The 22,700-nt window shown below is 37.2% G+C and overlaps 3 protein-coding genes across 4 annotated transcripts; 1 reads left to right on the top strand and 2 right to left on the bottom strand.

Moving 5' to 3' along the window:
• Positions 1 to 5,455: 5,455 nt before the first annotated feature.
• LOC137710736 (SWI/SNF complex subunit SWI3A-like) lies at positions 5,456 to 8,396 on the bottom strand. The gene is made up of 7 exons (XM_068449844.1): positions 8,267 to 8,396; positions 7,512 to 8,059; positions 6,921 to 7,415; positions 6,482 to 6,651; positions 6,319 to 6,365; positions 5,964 to 6,127; positions 5,456 to 5,820 (listed from the first exon to the last, which is right to left on the bottom strand). The coding sequence occupies exons 1-7, from the start codon at positions 8,352 to 8,354 to the stop codon at positions 5,641 to 5,643; spliced, it is 1,692 nt and encodes a 563-aa protein (XP_068305945.1). The 5' UTR covers positions 8,355 to 8,396; the 3' UTR covers positions 5,456 to 5,640.
• Positions 8,397 to 11,119: 2,723 nt separating this feature from the next.
• On the bottom strand, positions 11,120 to 14,013 carry LOC137710334 (large ribosomal subunit protein eL8y-like). The gene is made up of 7 exons (XM_068449282.1): positions 13,900 to 14,013; positions 13,094 to 13,141; positions 12,783 to 12,984; positions 12,125 to 12,294; positions 11,874 to 12,002; positions 11,688 to 11,780; positions 11,120 to 11,584 (listed from the first exon to the last, which is right to left on the bottom strand). The coding sequence occupies exons 1-7, from the start codon at positions 13,900 to 13,902 to the stop codon at positions 11,453 to 11,455; spliced, it is 777 nt and encodes a 258-aa protein (XP_068305383.1). The 5' UTR covers positions 13,903 to 14,013; the 3' UTR covers positions 11,120 to 11,452.
• A 1,409-nt stretch (positions 14,014 to 15,422) lies between these two features.
• Positions 15,423 to 19,868, top strand: LOC137710951 (DEK domain-containing chromatin-associated protein 1-like). Of its 2 annotated transcripts, none has more exons than XM_068450121.1 (11): positions 15,423 to 16,243; positions 16,325 to 16,358; positions 17,185 to 17,264; positions 17,382 to 17,441; positions 17,571 to 17,678; positions 17,758 to 17,838; positions 17,925 to 18,005; positions 18,423 to 18,933; positions 19,083 to 19,180; positions 19,271 to 19,301; positions 19,389 to 19,868. In XM_068450121.1, exons 1-11 carry the CDS (start codon positions 15,764 to 15,766, stop codon positions 19,574 to 19,576), a joined length of 1,752 nt encoding a protein of 583 aa, XP_068306222.1. In that variant the 5' UTR covers positions 15,423 to 15,763; the 3' UTR covers positions 19,577 to 19,868. The 2 variants fall into 2 exon arrangements, with proteins under 2 accessions (XP_068306222.1, XP_068306221.1); XM_068450120.1 differs by having other exon boundaries at positions 17,568 to 17,678.
• The last annotated feature ends 2,832 nt before the right edge of the window (positions 19,869 to 22,700 follow it).

Here is a 22,700-nt window from a genome sequence, read left to right as displayed (position 1 = left end):
GCATCCACTGTTCTGCAACTAAGCTTTTCAAATTCCGTTCTTTATATAAACCAGTTTTACCCCGCGTAGCCCCGCCTAGCTCCGCTTAATTCCGCCTAGATTCGACCGACCAGAGAGGCTCCTCTTTGCGCCTATGTAGCTTCGGCCTTGCCCAGGCAATTTCCGACTTTGTCACTGTCACCAATCATCCCCCAACCCCAACAACGGCGACAAACACCCACCTCACCACCACCTTTCATGGATTCTTCTCTGTGGCTTAGCCTCATGGCTTTCTTGTCTTTGACATTCTTTGGAATCTGTCGCATAATTCATAAAGAAAAATACATCCAAAAATTTATGCATCCAGATCATTTAATACATTTGAATCGCACCAATCAAGGCACAACTATTTCAGTCGTAGATGTGAGAGGGGAAGGAGAGAGAGAGTGCGCCTGAAGAGAATGGTTGGCCGGCGGCAAGGATATGAGGTGGTAGTCGCCGACAAATTGAGGCCAACAGGGTTGGTGTTATTAAGTTGAGTGACTGTTGGAATTTATTTATTTATTTTTATTTTTTATGTTTAGTTTATTTTTTAATTTAACTCTGGTTAAGTAAGAGGCCACGTGACAGGCTGTAAGTGTACTATGAGGAGACCAAATATTCTGTATCCAAAGTAGGCGAGCTTTTTTTTTAATCTCAATCATTGATTGACACATATTAAGTTTATGCCAACAAAGTTAAGAAAAGTTAAGTTTATAAATACGTGTCAGTTAATAATTTGGACCATAGAGAGGCCACACCTATTTTAAATGCAGAAAATTTAATCTCGTGTATGAGTAACATATACAGGAGATAGAATACGGGTAGCAAAAATGCACCCAATACATAAAATCTTTCGGTTCTTTAGGCGCCAAGAAGTAAGAAATCCCCATATTCAAGTGTTTTTTAAGTTAGAAAGCGTTAGCATCAACTTTAAGACACCAAGTTGGGCTATTAAAAAAAACTAATGCATGTACTTAATACTCTTTTATTACATATCATGTTGTTTGATAAATAATAGAATAATATTTGGCTACTCGAATGATGAGTAAGAGTTTCTACTCAAATCCGTTTATTGCCATTTATAAAACTTTATGTTTATGATCAGAACTGTTCATATTATAAATCACTCTACAAAGACCGCCTTTGCAAAAATCAACTATAAAAAATGTTGTTTAGTTATCAAATTGTACAAAAACAGATTAATGAAATCGGTAAAGTATAACGAACCGTCTATGTATTTACTACAATAGATTGATTAAACGAAACCATATTTTCAATTCATTTTTTGTAGAGATATCTTTACAGAGTTATTCATAATATGAACGATTCTGGTCATAAGTACAAAGCTTTGTGATTTGAACACGAAGAATTTTGAATAAAAGTTCTACTCATCTTTGAGTATCCAAGCATTGTTTTAAATAATATTCAGAAATGGAAGCAAAGTGGAAGGGAAAAAAGAGATCTTCAAGGGGTTTCATATCATATATCCACCAACGTAAAATGAGATATGTGCTCAATTAGCTACCTATACATTTCATATAAAATGAAACAAGATCTTCCACATACATATCTAATAAGCAGCGTGCCTCCTTCATTACCTAACAGAGTTATTTTCAATGAATAAATTCACTTTCAAACAAAAACTACTAGATTTAAATAACGTTTCTACATCCTTCCGCTAAGATTCTTGAATTTCACCGAATATATATAATTATTTATCTAAATATCTCAGGCCTGTAGTCATAAAAAATATAAGATACAGCAAAACTTGTGGCATGGCATATGTTCTCCGCTGATGGGTTTCCTTTTTGGTTCCACTCAACAATGTCCCATCTAGTTGAGGATTTATGAGAGGTAAAGCCAACAAAGCGTTTAATCCAAGTTATCCAGCATCCAGGAAAAGAAGGAAATGATACAATTATTCATATGCTTTTTACGTGGAGCTGATCTCAAAGGCCTTAAAGGTTAAACATGCAGACTCATTGCACAGAAAAAAAAAACCTTAATTAAACAAGCTTTATAGCTCTTACTATTCTTCTCATGCCGTCGAGGTTTATTAATTAAAAAGTAAAAACCCGTTAATCTAGCTGCTATTGATGTCATGTTGAATTGCATGAATTTGATCTCTCTTACTGACTGTGTCTGATGACAGAATAAGATTTCTTCAGTCGCAGGTTTTTCTGTATTGGGAGCATATAAATCCTCTGATAAATTGATTAACCTAAAAGAATAGTTGTAAGATTTTGTTACTTTTTAGTTTTTATTAAAAATTTGCAAGCAGGGGGAAAAGCAAAGTTAGCTTAGCCTGAAAAACAAAGGAAACCAATAAACACCAATCAACCTCCACATAACTTTTAACAAGGTTTTTTTGGCAAAAATGATCCCTGAGATTTGCATAACACATCACTTTGGTCCCTGAGATTGAAAATCAATAGAAATGGTCAGATTGTCCACCATCCATTATTTTGGTCATTCCGTTATAAACTCCATTAAGTATCCGGGAGCTCTTGGCCGAAAGTTTGGGCAATTTTCAAAGCTTCATAACTCAATCGTTTCTTAACCAAATTCGACCCATAATATATCAAAATGAAGATAAGAAAGTGTACAACAAGATTATACGTATTTGGAAGCCCAACGGTTTTTGGAGTTGGCCGTAAAATAGCCTGACAGGTGACTGGTCCGTGGGAAAACTGGAAAACTTGCCGGAAATTGGATAAATTTTAAACGTTCATAACTTCTTCAATACTCAATGAACTTGAGTGATTCAAAAACAAAAACTATACTTCTCGACGAGGCGAAGAGAATGGTACCTTTCTTGATGGCTAAATCGCTGTGGTTTGACCAGAAAACGGCTCGAAAGTGGCTGACTTGGTCTCGAGTTAGCCACTTTCGAGCTGTTTTCCGGCCAAACCACTGCGAATTAGCCATCAAGAAAGGTACCATTCTCTTCTTCTTTTTTCGTTCAAAAGTATGATTTTCGTTTTTGAATCACTCAATTTCGTTCAGTATTGAAGAAGTTATGAACGTTTAAAGTTCATCCAATTTCCGGCGAGTTTTTCAATTTTCCCACGGACCAGTCACTTTTCAGGCCATCTCCGGAAACCATTGGCCTTCCAAATATGTATAATCTTGTTCTGCACTTTCCTATCTTCATTTTGATATATTATGGGTCAAATTTTGACAAGAAACGATCGAGTTACGAAGCTTTGAAAATTGCCCAAATTTAAGGCCAATAGCTTCGGAACACTTTAACTGAGTTTTTAACGGAATGACCAAAATAATGTATGGTGGACAATCTCAGGGACCATTTTTATTGATTTTCAATATCATGGATCAAAGTGATTTGTTATACAAATTTCAGGGATCATTTTGGGTAAAAAGCCTTTTAACAATGGGATTGAGATTTTCTCTGGATTTCACACTGTAGAATCCACGGATCAGGTAATTTGAAGTGTTCAAGAGACATATATATATATATATATATATATATATATATATGGGCATTGAAGAGAGAAATTACGTGTAAGGTGGGCTAGTAGGATGTGCTAATCGCATAATTTAAATTGAATATTCCAGATTACTCAGTCAAAAAGATCTCAATCCTTTGAGATCCTTTACATTTTACCATATAAAGTAAAATATAAAGTAAGAGTACGATGAATCTAAATTACCAAATTAACCCCATCTCACCGTTATATAAACCAGTGTTTGCAAATATATTATGGTCAGGCAGATGAAAGACCTCCCTCAATTTTTCTGAGACTGGCTTTTGAGCTAGCTCTTCCTCATTAGAATTACCTCTTACTCCAGCCTTGTTTTTGGTAGAATATATAACCTCCAAATGGATCCAATCAAGTTATTGAAGTTCCAAGCAACCCACAAATACAAGAAACACCATCATCATCCTTTGAGCAATTTCTTCCTTTATTTTTTGACAGCAATAACTTGCAGTTTATTTTGTTTTTGCTCTCTGTGGCTTCCCCCTGTATATTCTTCCACGAAGGTTTTTGTCTTCGTTTGCGTCCCGAAAATCAGTTCAGTGTTCTTGAGCTCCAAGTTTGTGTTCATTCTAGGGAATCTCATTGTCGTTGCCCTTGTGGGACAATCCAAAATCTTTTCCACACGGACTAGTCCATCAAATATAGGTGACCAATATGAAAGTATGAAGAGGGTCCAAAGCCACCACAGCTCTTCAGCCCACCAAGAAAGGGAAGACAATACCTTGAACACTCTTTTGGTTGGAGAAGGGGTAGTGCAAAAGCGGACTTGTGGTCCTTGTGGAGATTTATTAGAAGCTGTGGAAGAGAAAGGATTGGTTGGAGGAAGTGAGGAAGTAGTGGAGGTGAAAGAGGATATAGATGAAGATGATGAGCTCAATTTACCTGACGAAGATCAGAAATTAAACCAAAGAGCTGATGATTTCATTGCAAGGGTTAATGAGAGGAGGAGGTTTGAACTGCTTTTTTATTGATGGTCTTTAGTAGCAAAGAATAGTTGTAGGTTTATAGCAAAGTAAATGTTGGTTATGCCAGTTGGTTAGGACAGTGTGCGAACTGTTGTGACAAATATTAAAATATGGTATGTTAAAAATGCCGTTCTTTTGAGGCCGAAAGACTCTTGCCTTTTTTTCTTTAATGGTATCCATCCATCTATTTTTCCCTCATCAAGATTTTACGTGAGAAAAGACTTGATCGACCTTGTAGTTTTAATTGCATTGCAAACATTATACTTGTTTTATGCAAGATTTAACCTTGATATATCTCACTCATTAATACGAGTTTTATGCAAGATGTCACATTTGCAAAGATTCATTCGATCTCTATACAAGATACAACCGTTGATTTTCTGGACCACTCAGTAATACGTACAATAGAAGAAAATTGCAAATATTTGCCTAGTTTCCTTTGTTCATAGACTTCTCGAGAACAAGTCGAGCGGACCACCTTTCTCGTCTTAAACTGCCATATCAGTTAAGGGGTGTCGAGATAAACTCAAGTTGTTTTCTAGGGTGCCTTGAGCAATAATAACATGACAAAGGGTTTGAATGCGATTAAAATCACTCAGATCGACCTTATTAACCACTTTGATGTCCTCATCATTCAAAACAGCATCTGAGGATCTCATCAAAGTGATATCCTAGTCATTCAAAATAAAATCTCTGGTATGATTTTCTGGTACTCGACTTTCCCAGCTACGACGAACACTGGACCGAACTGTAATAAAATGGAGGTTTTCAACACCAAAACCATAGGGCGGGCATAGGCATCAATGTAATACACATGACAATACATAGTTGACTTAATATCCAGTTCAACTACCGGTCAGCACTTACCGTTAAAACGCGAGCAAAAACGGGCTCGTTTGACATCTCTAACTTGAAACGTCCCGCCTATAGTCATTTCTGAAACACCACAGAAGAGGCAAGATAATGGAATTGCATTGAATCTTAGAACATTAGCATTTGAAGAAATGAAAAGATCCTAATTGATACAAAGTTGTTCTGCTCCTCAACCCTAATTTGCCAACCTCATCAGCAAGAATTAGAAATCACTTAAAGATACAAAGGAAACATCCTGCTCTAATCTACTCTACTCTACATTTAATAATACAAAAAGCATTTCAAGATTTTATTGAGGGATGACCCATCCATCTAGGTACACCGGAGTCAAATGTTCTTTGCAAGACATTAATCCGTTCTTGGACGAGAAAATCTTCTACATCTTCAATTTGAGCGTGTTCCTTCTTCATGATCTGCTCGAGATCTTCAAAGTAATTCAGTTTGAAGTGCAACTTTTTCATCTACATAAACATTCATGACAAAAAAGGGGAAAGGAATAGGTTTATAAGCAGCAAGAATTGCAGCAAATGGGGAGAAAAACTACGATGAATACAGAGATAAAGTCAAGGAAGCCAAACTAGAAGAAAACAAAACTACAAAATACCTGTGTCCCAATTATGGTTGCCATCAGATATTCAATCTCTCTATCCTCCTGATCAGCCAATAATTTTGAGTGTGCGGCAGCTGCTCCAAGAGCTGTTCCAATGGCAGCTCGAAGTTGCAAACTTGGAGGTATGTCATCTTTTCTGAAGAGTGCATCCTGACTCTCTGAGAAGTATAAAAACGCAAATTCAAATAGAGATGGTTAGGACTGAAGACAACAATCACGAAATACTAACACTAGTTAAGCAAAATATGTAAAACTATTGACAGTATAAACTTCTCCATTAGTCATTATTCCAAATTGATTGTAGTAAACTGTAAAAATCATGTCGTATAATTGGCTTTACTGCAAGTACCTGATTCGGTTGCCTTTTCCTGCATTTCCGAATCCCCATCTTGGTCGCTGAAATTGATAAGAAACAGGAAATTTCAGAACTGCAATACCAAACATAATACAACAACAAAAATAACTATATCTGGAGCATAAATTGGAAAAGCACATTCCAGTAGATGGATAACCTCTCTGTCTCACAGTTTTTAGCAGGAGACCACAAGCCATTAGTAAGAGAATCGTCATCAGCATCAAATATCTCCCTTGAACATGAGGTTTCCTCACAAAGCACATTTACGGCAGCATCAGCTGCAGCAGCTGTAATTTGTGGACCAACCATGGTTGATATGGCAGCTACCTAATGAAACAACATTAATATTTCGTAATAGAATAAAACGCCATACTTAGCATATGATAACGATAATACGAAATAACTGTTATAAAAAAAGGTCAAAGAAGCAAAATAATGAAATCAATCTCCACATTTCTCTTTCCTCATTGATGCGTGCATGTATAATTGTATATACATGTTTCCAGCCAAGATATGCCGAAGCATTCGCAACTTAACCAGATCCCTCATAACCATTTTAGTCTAAACTTTATTTATTACGCTGGGAAGTTAGCTACCTGTTTAATCAGTGAACTACTAGCATCCGAAAGAGAAGCAATGCATTGTCTTTTCAAAGGGGGGCCTTCATTTAAAGTGTCTCCGTTCTGCTTGCTGTCATCCGTCTGCTCATGCAACTGACCGTTGGTTATTATAGTCTCTTGACACTCAGATGAAGATAACTGAACTTGCTTTGAACAGTCCAAATTAGCACTAAAGTCACTAGAATTGCCTTTTCTATAGGCAGAACCCAACACAAGCTCCCCAAAGGGCAGATCAATGAGCTTAGCGACACAATCAAATTTGGTCTTGGTCTGAACATTTTGAGCAACAAGGTCCCAATCATCCCCATGCTTGAAAACAGATTCTAAAAGTAATAGGGTTTCTGATTCAGTCCACTCAGCTCCATGAGTACCGCTCTTCTCAACTGCCTCATGTAACGTGAAGTCATCCCTATATCTGTTTTCCCCATAGTTTCCATTTTCAAAACACTTTGCACAAATTAGAAAATCTCCCTGCCAATATAGTAATTCAAACAGATATAGAAATTATTAAGTTTCAGAACAGAAAGCTAGGGGCAAATTTATTACAGAAAATTGAACGAAAAATACCTTGCTATACTTGTAATATCCAGAATCGCAATGCCCACCACAGTTTCCACAAACCAACACCTCCTTCTTCACATCACCAAAAACATTAGAATATGATGCCAATGGAGGAAACCCAATTCTCCTCACACCTCCACCACCCCCAACCTCCCCAACTTTACCTTGACCTGAAACTGGCAAAATGGGTTTAATGGAATTCGGCATTTCAGCCACTCGGATCCCATTGGGGACTCCATCCTCAACCTTCACCTTACACCTCTCCTCACCCCCGGCCACAAAACCCCCTCCGCCACCAGAATTCACACCGAAATTAATCAACCCCCACTTCTCCAAGAAATTAAACACCTTATGAAGCAAACTAACATCACCCACAAGCGACTTCCTAACCTCAGTGAATGTGAGCTTCCTAGAAGGATCCTCTCTATACTTATTAATGATAAAATCCCTGTATTCCTTGTACGTTTTCGGAGTCCTAGATATCGAGCTCCCATCAAAATACTCTTTCAATGCAATTCTCTCATTTTCATGAATCTCATCCCACAAAAACCAGCCTGACAACAAACAAATCAAAGAAAAGCTCAGACCTTTTTCTCAGTCACATACATTAAACAACAATTTCATCAAATTTAAACAGACCCAGGCGACCAAACGCGGAGATTGTTCCAACGGGAGGAGCAATTAGCAATTAGGGTTTTGAATTGGGGATAATGCTAGGGTTTTTGAAAAGAGGAAAAGGTGGGGAGCGGTGGGGGACTTACTAGAGTGGCGTGGGATGGAGTAGAGGTCGAGCTCTGGTTCGTCAGGTCGGAGCGGATTAGAACCCGGGTCGTGTGGAGCAGGTTCCATAACTTCGGACCAGGTAATTGAGCCGAGCCGAGTTGGGTCCGAATGATTTCTCTCTCTCTCTAAATCTCAATAGTCTGTGCTTCGATCAGTGGCTTGGTCAGAGATTCGCGAGGCCTTGAGGTCACGGACCAATCAGATTCTGGCTCGCGGTATATCCTGCGGCTGTGGGCGTAAGTTGTGTTATGTACGGATTATACGTGATCAGGACCTTGAGAGTCCACGTGACATCACGTGACAGATAAAACATATTAATACAAATTTAATTTACTGAAAATATAACTTTAGCCCCTAAAGCTTAATTTTCAGAGGCAGAGTGCATGCCCTTCACATCCCCTTCTATTTGTGCGGTCACGGTTAAGACACGTTAACATTTTATATTCTTATTACTTTTTGTCTTATTATCTATATAAAAAAATCAATATAAAATGTTGATGTAACTTAACTGTGACCACATAAAATAGGAGCGGATGTGAAGGGCACCCAAACAACATGGCAGACAATCTGCCTCCTTAATTTTCTTCACATAAAATCTGATATAAGTTTTTTACTCGAATAAAATTCATTTACCAAGTTCCACATCAGCAAATTCATTAATTATGTTTGACTTAACACATTTAAAATTTTTTGGATGCCTAAAATATCCCTATTTGAATGTTTGATGTACAAATTAATGACATGTGAATTATAAGGGAGAATTAATAATTTTACTAAAAAAACATTTGTTATAAATTCATTGTATAATATGTAATAACAATAAAACATGTCTAATGTATGACATGCTTAATTAAGTCACTAAAATTATATTTTACATATTAATGTAGGTAAATTATTTCTCACACACACACACACATATATATATATATATAAAGACTAATATATGTAAATTTTCATGCAAAATAATTTACCTATAAAAATGTTATTTGATTCAACTAGTGCACCTACTATTAAAATTTTAAAATGTTAGATTGCTCAAAATGACACATCCCGACCCAGGCCTCCATCACATCCCAGACTCTACTCCACCATAACACGATATTGTCCGCTTTGGGCCCCGACCACGCCCTCACAGTTTTGTTTTTGGGAACTCACATGAGACCTTCCCAGTGGGTCACCCATCCTGGGATTGCTCTCGTGCCAACTCGCTTAACTTCGGAGTTCCTACGAAACTCGAAGCCAGTGAGCTCCTAAAAGGCCTTGTGCTAGGTAGAGATGATAATATACATATAAGGCTTACAGGTTTCGTTAAACTGCCTACGCACCCTAAATTGGGATCAAGCTATTCGTACTTCGTACTAGTCCTCCAAAGCATTCACAAAAATTATATGAAATATTTAATTTATAAACGTTTGTGGAGATGTCAATCTTATCTATATATAGATATACGATAGAAGGGAAAAGACCCACTCACCTTAGGTCCGCGCTACAACTCCTAAGCATGAATATCGAGACATCACGAACGATCCTCACCTGCCACGAAGTCCAAAAGTGGATGGAAGATGGTCAATTTTACCCACGAAGTGAGTGGGTGCCTAAAGCTTCCTAGGGTCAATTCGTCGTCTATGGTGGTCCAATGGGGTCAAGGTTGGTTGGGTTTTGCTCCTGGGATGATGGGCTACAAAGCCCAAGTGGTGGCATCGGCCATCGCTTTGCCGTTTTGCCGGAAAAATAAAAAAGGGTAGCCAGAGCATCGTGAGAACCGTCAAATTTTGTGGCCTCGAACCGCCACAGCACGGCTCAATTCGGGGTCCTAGTGGACATTCTGGGTTAGGGCGTGTCACAAAATAATTTACCCTATCTATGTAAAATACATGAAAAATAATTTACCTACATACTAAACAAACCCAGTATATGAAAAGTACATGCAAAATAATTTACCTACATAATAAAGCAATATTATTTTATTTAATACTAATTTACCTACAAAATCTATTATTTGCTAATCATAAATTTACAAATAGGTAAATTAATTACATATAATAATTTTTTAACATATATGTTAGTACTGCGCATATATATATTTGAACGTATAGTAGTACCATATACATATAAGTAAATTATATGTATATTGAACTTTTAGTAGCATGATATACTTTTGAATGTATTTATGTATATAAATATATATAAATAAGGGTAATAGTATGTGCAATAATTATTTATTCATTATAATTAAGGTAAGCAATAATATTTATTGATTTGATTTGAATATTGTGCCACAAGTTGTAAATATTTTGTAATAATAGGTCAATTACTTTTCTATTAGGTAGGCTTTTTCAAATTTGCATTTTATTTGAATGTTTATAATTGGGTGAGTTTTTATCTAGGAAATAAGAGTTGCAATTATTTATAGCTAAAGAACCTTTTAATTTATGTTTAAAGATGTAATTGTGGCAATGCCCCTTAATTTTAACTTCAGTTAAAGAAATTGTCTGGTGATTCATTACTTTCTTAACTTATCAAAATGTGCAGTTGGGTCATTTCTTTAACTTCGTTAGAACTTCTATGAAAACGAGTCATATCATATGAAGTTGAATCAAGAGTAAATATGGAAAACCAAATTAGAGATTGTAACAATAGTCTCTCAACTTCAATCCAATTACAGAAATAGTTCCTCAACTTTTACATTATTTCTCTAATGGTCTCTTAACTTTAATCCAATTGTAACAATGATTTTGCCAATCTAACTCATTTTGACAGAAGTTCTGACAAAATTAACAACAAAAACCATCGTTGCACATTTTCACGAGTTAATTAACCAATTATCATGGTTTTTTAGTTGAATAACCATTACTTTAATTTTAAGTTAAAGTTGAAGAATCATTGTTACAATTTTCTCTAAATTGTACAACGGGTTATTTCTCACCCGTCGCATAACACCAACTCTGGATGCTAAAGTATTAAGTCCAATAACTATTGGTCAAGGATTCAAAGGCAGACAAACAATAGATACTACAAGGTCTATCAAAAAACACATCCACACTCTAACCAGAGTGATACAAAGTTGAAGTTGATCTGTAAATGATAATAGGGGGCGAACAGACTAGTTTCGAAAGAACAACCGACAACCAAATGACGAGCACCCTCCACGCTGGAAGATACTCTTAGTTCAACCTCTGTGCGGCTTCCTTTGCTAAGAGCTTCTCCTTCGCCTTGGTCTTGGCCTGTGATTTGGCACCCATGATACCGCCTCCCCACTTCTTTCTCAACTCCTCGTACTTATCGTTGAAGTTGGCCTAGATCACATAAAAGTAACATTCATGAGAAGTATATCCACATTGTGACGGATAAATTTGTTAAACAAAGCAAAAAAAATAAAAAATCAATCTTTTAGCATGCCTTGATGGCCTCCAGAATTTTGCTGAACTCAAGCTTATCCTCATTCTTAACGGTGGTCAAACAAAGTGCAGCAGCAGTTTTCTTGTGGAGAAGCTGTCAGCAAAGAAGTAGACACATCAATATCTTCCGCATGACATACAATCATGTTTTTGATGAAAAATAACAGACAAAACTACAGATCTATACTGCTCCAAGACGGGATTTCCCCTTCACAATGCAGTATGGGATCTCCATCTTCCTGCACAAGGCAGGAAGCCATACAACCAACTCGATAGGGTCCACATCGTGAGCAATAACAACAAGCTGAGCCTTGTTCTGCAAGGAAGACATCAAGCACAGGAAAACATCTCATTAGTTATCATAACTTATGACGTATGTCAAGGTTCACTCATTGAAACCTAGAAGGAACAAAGTAATATATATGATGTATTAACAACCTGCTCAATCAGGTAGGTGACATGGTTAAGTCCATATTTCAGAACAATAGGCTTCTTTGCCTCAACAGTTTTTCCTTCAGATTCCTCTTGAGCTCTTTTCAGAAGACGTTCCCTCTTTGCAGCTTTGTCTTCGGGCCTATACTTCAGAAGCAACTTGAAGAGACTTGTAGCTGCAAGCAGAATTGTCCGTGGTGTAAGAGTTTATCCACAAAACGATATGGTTTGAAAACAGTAGTAAAAATCATTTAATACTTGAGACCTCCTCTACAACTCCACCTTCTAAGTTTCTTATTATCAGAGCATACAAAGAACACGAATGGAATAGTTATAGCGGAAGCACTAAAATCAGTAATTGTAGAGCGACGACTCAACCATCAACACTAACGTGTACTATAGTAATCAGATACGCAACAGGATGTTCACCAAGAATCGTGATAAGGGGGCATACAGGTAGAAAACCGGGAGTGTTGGAAAGCATTTTTCAGTCCTAGAGGCGTAAGCAGTAGGAAGTGAAGGTATGTTCATCGACCCAACAATACATTTTATAGAAATCTTAAGAATTTACATATCTACTTACTTGATCAAACCAATCAACTAAAAAAAATCCTAGACTATTACATTACTCAAGCAACAAGCAATCATAATGGCTGGGTCATACCTAGGTTCTTGTCCAGAGTCTTGGTGAACTGGTTAAGTGCTGGTGGGACCTTCAAACGTTGCTTAAGGATCCTCTTCTTCCTCTGGATACGAACAACCTTGGGCCACTTAACAAATCGGTGCAGATCTCTCTTAGGAGGCAAAGCCCCACCAATACCAAACTGTTTGGTACGCTTCTCAAATAGTGGGTTCACAACCTTCTCCTAAAGACAGAAATTGGAGAAAATATTCAGTAACACACAAGTTACATCCAAATTTTTATAAGTTACAACTTCATAAACAAATGAAAGATTCAAGAGTGATAGAACATACAGTTTTCTTCTTGGCAAGTGCTGCCGGTTTCACACCTCTCTTCGGGGCCTGCAAGACAAAAGAATATAAGTGAATTATAACAAATGATACCAAACAAAAAGTAGCAATGATTCTGGTCATGTCCCAAAGTTTAATGGTGTGAAAACAAATCACATTTCGCAAATGAGACAACCCAAGTGCCATCCAAAACATGCGTTCTGTGAATGATTGAAGTCATTACATTTACGAATCTTTGTAACAAAAAATCGCAACAGAAAGCTGCGGAAACAAACATTTGAATTCTATTTAATTGGATGAACAAATGAATTAAAATTCATAATTCAAAAATCTTCGAACACAGTGAGCACCTAGCAGCCTCCCACATCGTGAATAAATACACATTTCCGGGGGTCTCCCACATCGTAATTAATCCTGGTATTCCGCCTTTCGGAAAACAAATTCTCAGCAACTGGTTTCCAACATAGCCCTTAAGAAATTATTATTTCATCCACTAATCTCTTTTTTCACCGAGACACCTCACTAATCCCACTATTACTTACACACAGAGACATACATTCATCAAATATAAACATCAAAAGAGATTAGCTTAATCATACAAATTAAAACGAACAAACACTATATTTTAAATTAATTAAATCAATTTTCAAGCCCACAGATTATCTGATAATCTACATTTCACACCAACGAATGAAAAATCAGCAAATACAGGCCTCAGGCATGCATACATACATACATACAATTGAAAAATAGCCGATTAGAGCACACGATTCGAGAAGAAGGAGATGAAATTAGGGTTTGGAGTATACCATTTTCGGGTTGGTCAGATCTTCAGTGGCCTTCTGGGGTTTACGGCGAATGAAACCCTAAAACTAAACGGAAGCTCTCGGGGTGGCGCTGAGTGTGAACTACATATAAGTGGCCCAATTGCGGAGCTTGGGTTTTCATCCGATTAGTATTGGATCGGGTCGGATCTACTGGGAGTGTTCGTCTCGAGTTTGTCGTGGGCCTCATTTATCTTTTTGAGTTGGGCTTCTGTTTGTGTTGATCCAATCTGAGTTGACTATATGGTTTTGAGATAAAAGATATGAAATGGCGCCATTGACCACAAAAACCTTGTGAGACAATCATAGATTCATAACTGAGACGGGTAATTTATTAGCCAAAGATTCTTCTTACGGTTAGATCCAACCTTCTAATCATTGCAAAAAGGAAAAGGAGTTTCACGTCCTTCCCTTTCGGGATGGGAGGATTAGGAAAATTGTTATGATTGCAATTTTTCACCATACTTTTAGAGAAAACATGAAAAAAGAGGCTTGTATGGAACGGTTTTTCTGTTCTCGCACAATCAAAGGACCAATCTCACAGTTCTTGGTTTGTGAAAAGATGTTGTTAGGTGATTTGTTTTATTTTTAAGAAAACTAATAAAAATGGTTTGAAAATTTTGAGTTTTAATGATAAGGACAAAATAAAGGGTAAAGTGAATAGTACTAGAATTGACTTTTTAGTGTAAAAATGTAGTTTTTCGTTAAAGTGAAACTTAAATTTGTTTTCAAGAGACAAATGTCAATATAATGGTAAAAGGTACGAATGGATCCAGTTATTACCAAATTACTTGTTTTCTTTTTTAGAGACTCACTAAACACATCAACATCTTCTGAAGTAAATGGCTAAAGCCATATGAGGTTTGTCCAACTCAAATTACAACAAAAAGTTATACCTTCAAGTATGTTTTACCTAACGATGAACTTACTAGTTACAATTTTAAAAAGCGTAAAAAACATCGGCCTTGAATAACTAATGCAAAACTCCTTAACAACAGTAATTGCTAGTTTTGTTCTCCCACCCAAAGTGCTTAAAAAACCGGTTAGTTATGCATTCAAGATCCGACCGTGATCGAGAAAACACAAAATTGAAATCCAGATTCAAAAATAAGGAATCTCCAACCCACAATGACCAAATTGGCCACATCACCATGGACACGTGGCAAACACCCCATGAAATTTTTTGGGAGCCTAGTGAGTAGCTTACAAGTAGGAGTGTAGTAGTAAAAAGACAGTGGATATCGAAAATTCTTCAATCACATTTAATTATTGTATATTGTGCAGTTAGTTTTTGTTAGATATTGTTTATATTTAATTTAAATAAAAAATTTATAATAATTTCGACCGCTTGATATACGATAAATGAATATAATTAGAGGATTTCTAAAATCATCACAAAGAAGATCCGGAGAAAAATCTAATTCGATTTAAATTAAAATTTATAATAATTTTTAATTAATGTACGATAAACAAATGTAATTAGAAGATTGGTAGAATCCTGACGAGGAAGATCAGGAGAGAAATCCCATTCGAGACAGAGCCCCGCTGTCTCAAAATTTTTGGCATGAAATTTTGAAACCCTCCCTCCCTTTACAATTCCACAGCCCGCCCAATCTACCCCGAAAATTCCAAAATTAAAACCCCAGATTTTTCAATTCCCCCCAAATTCCCAAACCCTAATTTGCTAAATTGCAACACCCGTCCCTCTCTCAGATTCAGATTCAGATTCACATACCCTAGTACCCCCTCCCAGCTCTGTGATTTCTAGGTTTCCAATTCCCAAACCCACGAATCTAGGGTTTTAACAATTCTCCGTCGAGTCCTGATCCCTGATTTGCTGTTCGGTTCCATGGCGTCCGAAGCCCTAGAGGAGAAGAAACCCGAGGACGAAGCTCCGGTGGCGGAGAAGCCGGGGGCTGAGGCCGAGGAGGTGACGAAGGAGGAGGCTAAGGAAGAGGAGCAAGAGAAAGAGGAAGAGAAGGAGAAGGAGAATGTTTCGGAAGCTTCCGAGAAGGTCACTGAGAAGGAGGAGAAAGTTGTTGAAGAAGGCCAAGAGGAGAAGGAGAAAGAGAGTGAGGAAACTCCAAAGAAGACTACGAGGGGTCGAAGGGCTAGCTTGAAGAAGGTGGAGAACGACCAGACCGAGTCGAAAAAAAGAGGCAGGGACTCGGCTGCGAAGAAGAGTAAAGAAGCTAAGGCGGAGAAGAAAGAGAAGGAACCGGTGACTCCGGTGAGTGAGAGGCCCACAAGGGAGAGGAAGCTAGTTGAGCGCTACTCAGCTCCAGAGAGTGGGCGGTCTTCCGGGACTAAATCCTTGAGCATTGAGAAGGTATGGTGGTGGGAAGAGTTGCGTTTTTTATTTGTTCCTTGTTGGTCTAATTTGAATTATGCTTGTTTTCTTTGGTTTCAGGGTCACGGTACAGAACTTAAGAATATCCCAAATGGTACGTTTTGCTTAAGTTTTCAAAAGCTTTGATCTTGTTAAATTGTTTGGTGGTATGGTTGAATTGCTGAAATATAGTGGTACTGAATGTTGTCCTGGTACTTTTGGCTTCGATTCATCCGTCTAGTGTTATTGAATCTTAAGTTGTTGTAGTGGATCTTAGTTTTAGATTTCGGCAGAAATTTTACATGCACATTGATCCAGCAAAAAAGAAAGCAGTTTGAATTCCCTGTAGGCTTGTAGTTCATTTGTTATTTTACCTGGATTCACGTGTAATATGACAGTGGTTCTGTTTTAGCTGCAATTTAACATTTACGTGAACTACCCAGTTCGTTTAAGATATGGGAAACGTTTTAACATTCATTGTTATTAACAAGCTAAGTGGTGGTACAAAAATTTGTTTTGATGATTTTAATTGGTTTTAAATTATAAGGTGTAGTGGCTTTCTTTGATTTGAACTTCCGTTGGATGGAGAATTGAACCTAGAGTGTATACAACCAATAAAGTGATGTTCGTCTGGCTGCTATGTACTATCCATAAACAATGAACATAAATAAGTTGGAAAACAAGAATCAAAATTTTAATGTTATGAGTTTCATTGTGTTGTTTGTTTAGTTCTTCTAGTTAGTGTTGTCACATTTTCATCGTGTTTTCCTACACATTTTCACATGTCCAAAAAATAATTATATGTTGTGAGGTGGAAGTTACTAGCTCATGTTGTATGTGGGGAACTAATATAGTATGCATATAAATTGTTATTCACTTATCTTCAAATTTTGTGTTACCGCAGCCTGGCCTATTTTTGTCTGATATTTGAACTGTTTCAGTGGCCTTCAAGATGTCAAAGAGAAAAGCAGATGACAACCTTCAATTACTTCACACAATTCTTTTTGGAAAAAAAGCTAAGGTGACCTTTTGTTTGTGTCTGCTTTTTATTTAGTGATTTCAGGTGCTTTTTATTCATTTTGTCTATGGTAGTCTTATCATCTTCTGATGTGTTTTAATTGTTGATGTTCTTGTGCAGCCTCATAGTTTAAAGAAAAATATAAGTCAGTTTTCAGGTTATGTGTGGGTTGAGAATGAGGTATTAATGTTTTATGCTCACCCCCTTGATCAATTTTGCATATTCTGCTGGGTCTTCTTGGATATTCATGCAGTACAATATTATTGCAACGCTCACTCTTATTATTCTTTTTATATCTGTTTGCAGCAGGAAAAACATCGGGCAAGGGTAAAGGAAAAGATTGATAAGTGTGTTAAAGAGAAATTGATGGATTTTTGTGACTTGCTTAATATTCCGGTTAAGGGCACTACAAAGAAGGTAAATATTGCAAGAAACGTTCTTTATATTGCTTGAAAAGTTGATGGGTGATCCCTAATCTGACAGGCTGTGCTTATAGGAAGATCTTTCTGTCAAGTTATTGGAGTTCTTGGAGTCGCCACATTCTACAACTGATATTTTGCTTGCTGAAAAGGAACAGGTTCTGTTTCTTTCCCACTGTTTTTTACTTGCTCTATGTGCATTTTCACATTGCTTGTTAACTCATGGTTCATCTCTGAGTTTCAGAAAGGGCAAAAGCGAAGAAGGAAGGCTACACCGAGTAAGGCTGCAGGTTCTGGGGAAGCATCACCAGAAACATCAGCCAAGGTGTGTATTCGTTAGTCAATATTAAATTATGAATTTCTCACCAACGCCATGGATGTAGGAATATTTTTTCCTGATGCAATAGTTAATCCATTTTCTCTCTTTTTTATTTTTTTATTTTTTTTATCCCTGTGTTAAATGCATGGTTGTGCTCCGTGTTGTAGTATGGATTTATACCCAAGTATTCAACCCAGAGAAAAATAATTATTTACTTCTTGTTTGCCTGTAGTTTGCTGATTAGATTGATTTACTTGTTGAACTTTCTCCTATTCTCATTGATACTCTGATTATGATACTTTGGAAATGCACTTTGCATTTGATGATGATGTATTGCAATGCATATGGCTTTGCCACTGGGTCATGCATTTTCTTCTCGTGTCGATACTTTGTAGTCTAACTTTGTGCCTTCTTTCTTGATAGAAACAAAAAGAAACACCCAATTCTGACAAAAAGCAGGAGTCATCCAAAGCTGATGAAGAGGAGGATGATGACAAAGTTGAAACTTCAGATGTGAAGGATGGCTCTGGTGAAGATGATGACCACAATATGGTTAATGAAGAAAGTGACCCCGAAGAGAAGTCTGATGAAGAGCAAAAAGAACCAAAGGACCAGGTTTCGAGTCCAAAAAGTTCATCCAAAAAGACTGTAAAAGAAGGCTCAAAGGCTAAAGCTGGTAGCAAAACAACACCTTCTAAGAAGAAAACCCCAGCAAAATCTGCAAAAACTCCTACAGAATCTGCTAAGAAATCTAGTTCTACTTTGAAAAGAGGTGCAACTGATGCTGAAGGAGCTTCTGGCTCAACAACTAAAGCAAAGAGATCAGCGAAAAAACAGAAGACTGAGAAGGAAAGCCCAAAGGATACCAAGGAAAAAGCCACTGGCAAAAAACAGTCGAGCAAGTCCCCAGCCAAGGCTCCAGCAAAGGATCAAGGTGATTTTCTTTGTGTTTATTTGCTGTGGATTCTCCCTACTTAGTTTGATACTTTGATATCGGCTTGTGGATCTGTTCCATAAAATGCTTATGTCTTCAGAATTTTAGGAGTTTCTCTTTTGATTGTATCAAATTCGTGCATGAACTAGGAAAAGGGAAAGTTAGCAAGAAACCGAAGCCAGAGCCCACAAGAGATGATATGCATGCAGTAATTGTTGATATTCTGAAGGAAGTAGACTTCAATACTGTAAGTTTCATTATTGCAACATGACATTGAGTGGATGGTTGAAGATGCGTTAGTTCTGTTATTAAACACTTCCTCATTTACGTTGTGCAGGCAACTTTATCGGACATTCTCAGGCAACTTGGTAAGGTTCCTTTCTGTGTGCTTCAGTTTTATTTTCATAACCTACTCTTTTATTTAGCTAACTGTATAATCGTGATTTACTTCCCAGGTATCCACTTCAGTGTTGATTTGATGCATAGAAAAGCAGAGGTGAAGGCAATAATTACAGATGTAATTAACAACATGACTGACGAGGAAGATGAAGGCGAAGAAGCAGAGGAGAATGCGGAAGCTGGTGATGACTCAGACAAGGATGAAGAAAAGGATGATGATGGCAAGGACAACGATGATGCTTAAATCATAGTTGGCCAGAGCTTATACATGACCGTCGCATGCTGTGCATTAACCAAGTAATTTATACTTTTCTTCAGAGGTGTGTGCCATCAGCAGTTTTTAAGAATCGATACCTTTGTGGATACCCGGGCCGTGTACCATATTATTTAACTTCTTTGTAGTGTTGAGCTGACCGCAAATTCATATGTTAGGTTTGTTTTTTTAAGTTAAACCCCTTCCTATGAGAGTTGTTTAGCTGTAATCATGACTTAGTTTTCACTTTTAATAGAGTAGTAAGTGGGTTTCTTTTTCTTAATCTCTGCTTTCCCCCTCATTTAGTTTCTTTGACTTCGCTAATTGAGATGAGATCGGAGTTTAGAGACTTCAACGATTTCGTATTGATGGATACAGATATCCTCATCAGCAAAGCCAGTGTCAAAAGCTTATGCTGGAAAATTTGATCAAATCCGGTTGGGGCATGAGTTAATTGGGCGGACACAGTTGAGCTCGACTAGCCCATGAAGCCGCCTTTGCGGTTCCATGGCTCGACGGTTGCCTGCCTTACCTTAAATATGAAATTTGGCCATGAAAGTTCAAAACGGTTCCTGGAGGGCTAATTCTATGAACCTAATCTCTAAAAACGATTTCAGACAATGGAAATGAGTGAGAAGTCAATTCTAACTAATTAATCTCTCCGGTATTTAAGAATTGACTTGGCCAAACTTCCTATACAAAGCACGGGTCAAATCTTATGTTCACTACCATATTGATTACATTAGATTAGTTTATATTTTGAGATTTGTGCAATAGATAAATTAAATCAAATTCATCTAACGATAATCCTGACCACTACTTTAGGGTGGTGGACAAAAATATATCTAGTTTGGCTCCAAAGAAAATTTTCTTGCCTATACAAGACATGGATCTTAAATAAAGTTGTAAAAGTAGCACGAGCAAAGGGTAACTAAAGCGGACAAGTCCGCACAAACAACTAAAAAACTCACAACACCAAAATTTAGCATATCTAATATTCAAAACCACATATCAAAACAACCCAAAACCCTAAATGAATCATAACTACCACCACAAATCAAAATCATGCCGCCATAGAAGCCATTGCATCTAGACAAGAAGAACATGCATAATGCATATTAGGAAATAATCAATCTCCATTGATCCAACTGCGCATAATAGCATATAAGAGTCCCATAATAGCGATTAAAGTCGTCATCATACAAAGTTGGCCAAAACACATGGACAAGCCGCAACAAAATCTTTCAAATCAGAGTAGTTTATTTATTTTCTGCATTTTTGTTAATTGGGCTTTGGCAATCTCCATTTTATTGGGCGAATTTGATGATTTTCTAATGAGCCTTCCTCTTTCAATGAAATTACTTGCTTTGTTTTCGTAAAAAAGAGAAAGAAAGAATATGGGCCAACCTTTTCTAAAACTGATGAGTTTATTGCTTTCTTTCTCGCTTGAGGTGTAACCAAAATGAAAATTTACATCCATTATTCACATCTTTTGATCACGATGAGTATTTTACATCTCACTTAAAATTGTCGATTGACGAGCTTTTTCGGTCAACATGAAATGTATATGTATCAGAATTACACATGTTCATGTACACCACCAACTTTTCATGGACTATTTGCATCATTTCCCGCTCGAAACAAAATTAGATAGATTTTTTAAGGAATCGACTTTTCTCCCTATAAATTTTTTTAATCCTTCAATCGTGGCCATTAGTTTCTAGCATGTGGTTTAGAAATAACAATGCCGCTATTTTTTTATTCAAGAGAAAGAGAATTCGAACTTAAGACCTCGTCGTATAAAAACGGCTACACAAAAAATTAGTATTGGTCTCAGCAATAATAATAATAACAATTAATGATTGTAGCAAACACTAAATCCATAAAATAGGCAATTTACACCACAGAAAAAAATTTATACACACCCCAACAACATCAACCAAACCTTAAAGAGCTGCAGAGCAGATAATATGCAGCCCCGAGCGTCCTTTCCCATCTGAAATGGAATCTGCAAAATCTGAAGAAACCATTTGTCATTCACTTTAGGTGTTTTAAGTTAGTACTTACTACAAGGATGTTTGTGTGTGATAGGGGCATATTAGTGTGTTGACCCTAAAAACTACCAAGTCTACGTGGTGCGCTGACCGAGTAATTAATAAGCTAATTCTGTCCTTTGGTTGTGTGCGGGGCATGCCAACTCGTTAACTGAGTAATTAATAAGCTAATTACGTCATTTGATTGTGTGCGGGGCGTGCTAACTAGTCGGCCGAGTTCGGCCGGGAAGTAAAATATGTTGATGTGGCATTGGGCGCAATGCTAACTTTTTGATCTTGTGACTGCGGCCGAGGAAGGAACACATATCGGCCTTCAAGTTCTAGAGCCTTTCAAGTTCTAGAGCCTAAAGACAAGGCTGCTAATTCTGCGAAGTTCAATATCAAATTCGGCTTTCAATGTGCCGAATGTAGTAAAATGGTAACACCTCACTTCGCCGAGAAGGCTGATGCGGTGACCTCTATCAACAAAGACTCAAAAATCCTTGTCGATCAAGACTTGGATAGGTAATCAGTCAGGCGAGAAGCAATGTTGTTTATCCAAACTGAAGATGTCATCAGTTGCCTTCACAGTGCTATTTATCTAAATTGAAGATGTGTTGGCGGAAAAAGAAAATAAAAATCTCAAGATTGTTGAGAGGTTTTGTGTAGAGAGAGAGTTTGTGCAGGGCAGTTTGTATGTTGAATTGGAGAGGCTTTTTCCATTGCCACTGCCTTTGTATTTATAAGAACGCAAAAGTTTGATGACCACATAACCAATTGTTACCGTAAATCCACGTTCACTATAATATTCCTGAGAATATTGTATTTGAAAGCAACTATATCCACGCGGAAGCCATCTTTATCTCTTTATTTTGTGCAAATCAATCCTAATCCAAGTATTTAATGGCCTCCAAGTGTTGGAAAGTAATTAGCATGCAATTTTATCTTCTAGCCATGCATCTCAACCAAGGCATCTTGATCTTTCTACCAAGTCTTTCATCTCACTGACCACATCATGATCCTTATCCAAACAAGAGACCACACGCAGCTGATTACTTCAAAATTAGATGGATTCCAAATCT

This window comes from Pyrus communis, chromosome 12, assembly GCF_963583255.1.
Source record: "Pyrus communis chromosome 12, drPyrComm1.1, whole genome shotgun sequence".
Taxonomy (NCBI): Eukaryota; Viridiplantae; Streptophyta; class Magnoliopsida; order Rosales; family Rosaceae; genus Pyrus; species Pyrus communis.
Note: the sequence above shows the minus strand (reverse complement) of the source record. Positions and strands in the feature narration are given on the sequence as shown.

What these genes read in the sequence shown, in the direction of transcription:
- LOC137710736 (XM_068449844.1), bottom strand. Translation starts at nt 8,354, where the DNA reads ATGGAACCTGCTCCACACGACCCGGGTTCTAATCCGCTCCGACCTGAC. An exon ending in AAAAACTGTGAGACAGAGAG is followed by an intron (nt 6,366 to 6,481) that starts GTTATCCATCTA and finishes TATCAATTTCAG; the next exon opens with CGACCAAGATGGGGATTCGG. An exon ending in CAACCATAATTGGGACACAG is followed by an intron (nt 5,821 to 5,963) that starts GTATTTTGTAGT and finishes ATGTTTATGTAG; the next exon opens with ATGAAAAAGTTGCACTTCAA.
- LOC137710334 (XM_068449282.1), bottom strand. An exon ending in GACTCTGGACAAGAACCTAG is followed by an intron (nt 12,295 to 12,782) that starts GTATGACCCAGC and finishes TTCTGCTTGCAG; the next exon opens with CTACAAGTCTCTTCAAGTTG. An exon ending in GGAAATCCCGTCTTGGAGCA is followed by an intron (nt 11,781 to 11,873) that starts GTATAGATCTGT and finishes CTTTGCTGACAG; the next exon opens with CTTCTCCACAAGAAAACTGC.
- LOC137710951 (XM_068450120.1), top strand. Translation starts at nt 15,764, where the DNA reads ATGGCGTCCGAAGCCCTAGAGGAGAAGAAACCCGAGGACGAAGCTCCG. An exon ending in AATCCTTGAGCATTGAGAAG is followed by an intron (nt 16,244 to 16,324) that starts GTATGGTGGTGG and finishes CTTTGGTTTCAG; the next exon opens with GGTCACGGTACAGAACTTAA. An exon ending in AGGAAGTAGACTTCAATACT is followed by an intron (nt 19,181 to 19,270) that starts GTAAGTTTCATT and finishes TACGTTGTGCAG; the next exon opens with GCAACTTTATCGGACATTCT.